This window comes from Solanum verrucosum, unplaced genomic scaffold (assembly GCF_900185275.1).
Source record: "Solanum verrucosum unplaced genomic scaffold, falcon-dt-bn FXZP01000117.1, whole genome shotgun sequence".
Classification (NCBI taxonomy): Eukaryota; Viridiplantae; Streptophyta; class Magnoliopsida; order Solanales; family Solanaceae; genus Solanum; species Solanum verrucosum.
In genome coordinates this window covers 1,373,462-1,379,852 of record NW_026020014.1, presented here as the reverse complement: position 1 = coordinate 1,379,852, position 6,391 = coordinate 1,373,462, and the positions used below count along the sequence as shown (strand labels likewise).

Genomic DNA, 6,391 nt, shown 5'->3' with positions numbered 1-6,391 from the left:
GAATTGATTTATAGACAACAATTTCAATGGTTTATTTTAAATAGTGATTTTTTTTTTCTTTAGTCACCTTCGCCTGCTAAAATTAATAATAAGATGAGGGAAGAGGATGGAGGGAAAAATTAGGCAGAGGTCACTATTTCCATTTCTTTACTTGTTAAATTTTTAAAAATTAGAATAGACTGGCATAATGTCAGAAATTTCTGCAAAGTTTGTCTTTCAAAAATAAAATAAAATTAAGGTTGAATGATTAATGAAATGAAAGGTGGAAAAAAGGGGAAGCTACTTGTAAAGAAGTGAAGGGAAAAAATAGTAAACTTTTAGACAACACTGGTGTCTGTGCTACTTAGTAGTAGAATTAAGAGTTAATCAATTACTCAATCATATTACAGTAAAAATAATACTGTAGAAAGTTGCATTTGAGAAAAGGGGTCTACTGGTGTGTGTACCAATGATGTTTAAATCAAACCTTTCCAAATCTCAAATCTTTATAAATACAAAATCACATACTCTTTTTACATGGTTTGCTTTTTGATGAGAGAAGGAAGGAAAGTGATTTTTTTCATTTGAGACTTTGTTAAAAGGCAGAATTATTAGTAATACAATAAAGAAAGATGAGATTTTTTTTTTAATTTCTTTGTTTCTGGGGTTTGAGAAGAGAACAAAAGAAAAGACAGAAAGTGCACGTCAGAGTTAGCCGTAGGGTGGTCTCTTTCTTTCTTTCTTGTGGAGAGGATTACAGAGAGGATTCCCTCTTCTCATCCAAATCTCTTTCTCTTTCTTAACAGTCCAGTTTTATTTGTTCTTATATGCATGTTTATTATTGGATTTTCTTGATTTTAGCAAGCTGATTATATATCCATTGGAAACTTGAAAGAAAAAACAGGCTTCTTTCTTTCTCTTTTTCTTTTGTTTGGGGTTTGGAAAAAACAAGATTTGTTTGTTGGGTTGATGCCAAAGGAAGAAGAAACCACAAGACTAGAGAGGTAGTTGAAGGTGTTTCCTTTTATTCTTTTCTTTTTTCAGGTTCAAACAAGTCTCAATGAAACCAATTTAGTGTTCTTGTTTTGTCCATTATATATATCATCTACTTTATCTTTTTCTAGGTTTGTTTTGTCTTTAGATCTCTTAACATATTTATATCTTTCTTACTCATACTTGTTTTAAGGAAAGATCTTTGCTTCCCATCATGACTAGCTATATTAATAAATATGAGTGTCTTGATCAAAATCAGTTGGTAGATTAGCTTGAAGAGCAAGACGAAAGAGATCAAGAAGAAGATGATGAAGGATTTAATGAATCAACAAGCTCAAGTACCTGTTGTTGTTATGGAGGAGAACATGTCCAATTTAACTTCTGCATCTGGTGAAGCAAGTGTATCTTCTTCGAATCGAAATGATAATAATAATAATAATATTTATCCTCATCATCAGTATAACTTTGCTCCTCCAAATCAACAAACTCAACCTGCACAACAAATCAAGAAGAAGAGAAATCAACCTGGGAATCCAGGTTTGAATTCAAAGCTTTTGAAGTACTTTTCTTATATGCTTTCTTTTTGGTTATGAAATCCTTTCAACTTTTTCTTTTCCCCTTTTTGGGACCAATCATGTGGTAACAGACCCAGAAGCTGAAGTGATAGCTTTGTCACCAAAGACACTAATGGCAACCAATAGATTTGTTTGTGAAATCTGTAACAAAGGATTTCAAAGAGATCAGAATCTGCAGCTTCACAGAAGAGGACACAACTTACCATGGAAGCTCAAGCAAAGAACAAGCAAAGAAATAAGAAAAAAAGTGTATGTTTGCCCAGAAACCAGCTGTGTTCATCATGACCCAGCAAGAGCTCTTGGAGATCTCACTGGAATCAAAAAACACTTTTGTAGAAAACATGGAGAGAAGAAGTGGAAATGTGAGAAATGTTCAAAGCGTTATGCAGTTCAATCTGACTGGAAAGCTCACTCCAAAACTTGTGGTACCAAAGAGTATAGATGTGACTGTGGAACGCTTTTTTCAAGGTAACTAACTATGGAAATCATTCATATATACAGTATTTTCCAAAAGCATATGAAGACGAATCATGAAAAAAAAACACCATAGAGTCTAGTCAGATAGTAGTAGTATTCTCTCTCCTCTTCACCCTCTTTAATATATCTCAAATTTAAATTTGAATTCTACTTTTTGGATTCTCAAGGTCGTCAATGGCGGAAGAAGAAGTTAAGCACTGAATATATTTATTTGCATTTTTTCAGGAGGGATAGTTTCATAACTCACAGAGCATTTTGCGATGCATTAGCGGAAGAAAGTGCAAGAGCGATAACAGGAAATCCAGTTCTCCCATCTCAAGCTGGTTCTTCGACATCTCAAATGAATTTTCAGTTTCAACCATTTAACCATGAAATTCCAGTTACATTTTCCTTGAAGAAAGAGCAACAAACTGGTTTCAATTTGAGGCCTGAGATTCCGCCATGGCTATTGGTTGGAGGTGGTGGTGGTCCTGGACCTGGTCCTCCACAACCACACCCTATTGACCTAAGTTCATCGATCTTTCAATCATCTAGGTTCAGTGATCAGGACTACACGCAGAGCCACCACCACCAACAAAGCGGCTTTATGAACCCTAACCCTAGTCTATCCGGACCTACATCTGGAGCAACGGCCTCTCCACATATTTCTGCAACTGCGTTGTTGCAGAAGGCAGCTCAGATGGGTGCGACCATGAGTAACAAAGCGAGTACTGTTTCTGCAGTTTCATCAGGCCCAGCCATGCTGATGAGACCCCACCAAATTCACGTGTCTGCTACTGCTACTGCTGCTGTGTCTGTTAGCAACACAACAGATTTTGGACTCAATTTGTCTTCACGTGAAGACCTCACCACTGGTTTTTTCAATAGCTTGGCTTCATATGGGAATAAAGCTGCTAATCCCTCTGCTGTTATTGCTCCTGTTACAATCCCATTATCAACTGCACCTCATCCCACTCCTTCTCTTCAGGATATGATGAATTCGTACTCATCCGCTAATCCTACAGGATTTGAAGGATCGAATTTCGACGATCCATTTAGCATTTTGAATCCGAAAAACGAAAATGGCGGTGGTAACGATGATATGACCAAAGATTTCTTAGGCTTAAGACCTCTTTCTCATAGCGACATTTTCAACATAGCTGGTCTAGTTAATAGCACTCCGAACGAAAATCAATCGCAAAATCACAAAACATGGCAAAGTTAAGTACAATTTTACCGCAAAATGCAGGTTCTTTTTCTCCCCTTTCTGATCAATTATGTCTGTAATTGTTAGATCTGTATTACTAGTATGCTTTTTTTTGCTCAGAATAAAGAGATAGCTAGCTAGAACTGGGAAGAAAAACCCTAGCCTAGTAGATAGTCTCTTTTGTTGTTACCCAGTTGTTATGGATAGTGACATTTTTATACAAAAATAGTGCATTCTGAAGCACTCGGATGAGTAAAAATTAAATTCATGGAAGGATTTTTGTCTTTAGAATATCTTTTTATGCACTTTCATTCATCGAATTTATTTAATGTGATAGTTCATCATCTACTATAAATATGTAGAGTTTGTTGTGTTTAAGTACTTGGACCACGTTACTGCACTCTTTTCTATATTGATTTTGTTCATGATCTTATAAATGGTATGCTGTGTAAGCATGTTTGTATGAACTCATTTAATTAGATAGTGACATCCAAATTAAATTCAAATTCAGTTAGATAACGAACTCATGTTCTTTATATTTTTAATAATAAGCAATTAATATGTACTTTATTACGTAGTATCATTTATTGCAATTCGTAAAGACATATAATAAGTAGGGGTCGATGACCGGCCAGCCGGTTTGTTATATTTATTAAATATATATGACCGTGATTGATTTTTAGTATAATGGACAAGTAAAAATGACTGAAAGATCGGAGTATAATTTTATAAGTTGAAAGTGGGTTCTGCATAAGCATGTATAACATAGGACAAAATTTTCAATTATACTTGTTGTCAAGTTGGTGAGGCACATGTAAACGACCAGTACAAAGCATTCTTTATGACATAGTATATATATGGATATTCTTAATTTCAATTCAAATTGACCATCTTTTACCATTTAAAGGACCTTAGCTTATATATACCAGTATGAAAATTTGTCTTTGCTATAGTAAATTATATTTGCATGTACGGTTGGTGGTACCAAATGAAAATTAGCATGGGATTCATTGGATTAGAACAATTAGCATTTAAGTAAGATGAATATTTGGGCATGTGGCTTATCGATCTAAAAAGTTATGGATATGCATATTTTATAGTACATATTTATGTTGATTCTTTTTACGAAATCTATTAATTAGAGTAGATTAGTCATGTTGCTATCGATTAGTACTTGTTATGAAAATTTATGTGTAATTATCTTTTATTGTGTAAATATTTTTCTCATTGCATGACGGCCACATTAATTGTTTTAAAAACGACCACAATTGTTAAAAGGATGATTGAGATGGTTTAAATATATTTTGTGTCAACTTGCAAAGTGCACCGTTTCAAAGGTATGAAACTATGACGAGTAACGTCTTAAAAGGGACGAGGCTAGCGGGCCAAAAATCACATATTGTCAATTTTATTTATTTTAAGAAATGAGCTTATATGAAAGAAAAAAGTGACGATTCATATCGTCAACTTCAACTTGACTAGAACGGAGGGATATTAGTCATTAGTATTCTTTAATTAACAAAAAATTGAAAATAATATTTAAATGTATATTGGATATTATAAGGAGACTGACAGAGCCGTATCTAAGGGAGTCACCTGGTTCACGTGAACTCATGGTCCCCTCTCGAGATCATATATAGTAGTGTTATATTTTTAAAAAATATTGAAATATAGATATGTGAACTCACACGTGAAGTATCACATAATGCAATTATGACTGGGTGCACCTCTCTCCGCGAGGTTAGAAATTTGAATTTTATATTTTTTTTTCTTTCTAAAATTAGATAACACTTCTCTAAGTGGTAATTGATAATTAATTTTAGACCTATAATTTTAAAATTTTAACGATTTTAAATAGTAAAAACCTGAATATCGAACCGATTAAATTTATATCATAGATTAAATTTTTTATAACAGTGTACCCATCATTTTAAAATTTTGGATACGCCTATGAGGATACAGGTGCATGCAAGTGCAAGGGTGGTTGATTTTATATAATATAGAAAACTAGGTAAAAGGGAAAAGAGATGCTGTTTGACCCCTGACGTGGGGTGCAATGTGGGCAGCTTCAATCCCAAGGTGGGATCAATTTTGACGCCCATACAAAAGGCTGTTAATACTATTTTATCCTTTAATTTTATTAAATTTAATGTTATGAGAAACGTATTAAATAATAAATAGTAATAATATTTAATAGCAAGATTAAAATAGATACAAAAGACAAATTATCTCTTAATTTTTTAAATTAGACAAATGTTATTGAACAACTTTTTTTATTATAATGGACAATTATTATTGGACGAAAAGACTACTACTTTTCTTTTTGAGTGTACTATCTACCCTTTACCTTACTTTCACCAGCCAGTCTAATGTCACAACACAAAGCACATATCCATGCCACTTCGTCCGTGTCATTGTACCACACACCCCCACGCATGTTTTAACGCTGCTGAGGGCTATACTGTGCAATCAAAAGCTTTAATTTGAAGACAACGAGGGCACCACAAAGGAAGATGCACGTTAGTAAAAGTGATGTCCCGTAATACTGTTTCAATATGAAAATTTTACTAAACACCTATTAAATTGATATTTTAACGTATAAATACAAATGAAAAGAACTAACTAAATAAAGCTTGCTTTGCGGGTGATTAAGGCACCATTTTGCATATATTAGGTTGTCTGATCGAAACCCACCATCAAAATGAAAATTAGAATGGATTATGCTCTGATACTAACGAAAATCATCCATGAGCGATAACAAAGTCAAACCGTATAGAGGCGAGCAACCCTTACCCCCACAATATAGCTCACGACCCCGCACGAAGAAATTCCTTGGTTATGCAAATTTGGATCTATTAACGAAGCAATTATATTCCAATTGGGTCTACTATACAGACATTTTTTATTAAAAAAAGTTATAAAATAGGCCCGGAGTCCCTATTACTTGTTTTAGAACAATAAAGTGATAGTAATATGATTTCATTAATTAAGTTGCATTGATTATGCAATTGAGATTTTGATTTATGCATGGTGTAATGTAAATGAAAAGTGAAACTGCAAACACTAGATTAATAATTACAATTTCATTCCCGTGCACGTGTATGTGTGTGTATATAAGCAACATCAGAAATTAATATAGAGCATAACTAAAGTATATATGACTATACAAAACTATTAGGAA

At 33.6% G+C, this 6,391-nt stretch overlaps 1 protein-coding gene across 2 annotated transcripts; it reads left to right on the top strand.

Moving 5' to 3' along the window:
• The first annotated feature begins 492 nt into the window (after positions 1–492).
• LOC125820671 (protein indeterminate-domain 7-like) lies at positions 493–3,483 on the top strand. 2 transcript variants are annotated; one of them, XM_049500094.1, is made up of 4 exons: positions 493–993; positions 1,232–1,509; positions 1,619–2,015; positions 2,250–3,483. In XM_049500094.1, exons 2-4 carry the CDS (start codon positions 1,278–1,280, stop codon positions 3,226–3,228), a joined length of 1,608 nt encoding a protein of 535 aa, XP_049356051.1. In that variant the 5' UTR covers positions 493–993; positions 1,232–1,277; the 3' UTR covers positions 3,229–3,483. The 2 variants fall into 2 exon arrangements, with proteins under 2 accessions (XP_049356051.1, XP_049356050.1); XM_049500093.1 differs by having other exon boundaries at positions 562–983.
• Positions 3,484–6,391: the final 2,908 nt, after the last annotated feature.

Bases quoted from the DNA above. Each gene is read 5' to 3' on its own strand.
- LOC125820671 (XM_049500094.1), top strand. From the start codon at position 1,278: ATGATGAAGGATTTAATGAATCAACAAGCTCAAGTACCTGTTGTTGTT. The intron at 1,510-1,618 runs GTTTGAATTCAA...ATGTGGTAACAG, and splicing joins AAATCAACCTGGGAATCCAG to ACCCAGAAGCTGAAGTGATA. The intron at 2,016-2,249 runs GTAACTAACTAT...GCATTTTTTCAG, and splicing joins TGTGGAACGCTTTTTTCAAG to GAGGGATAGTTTCATAACTC.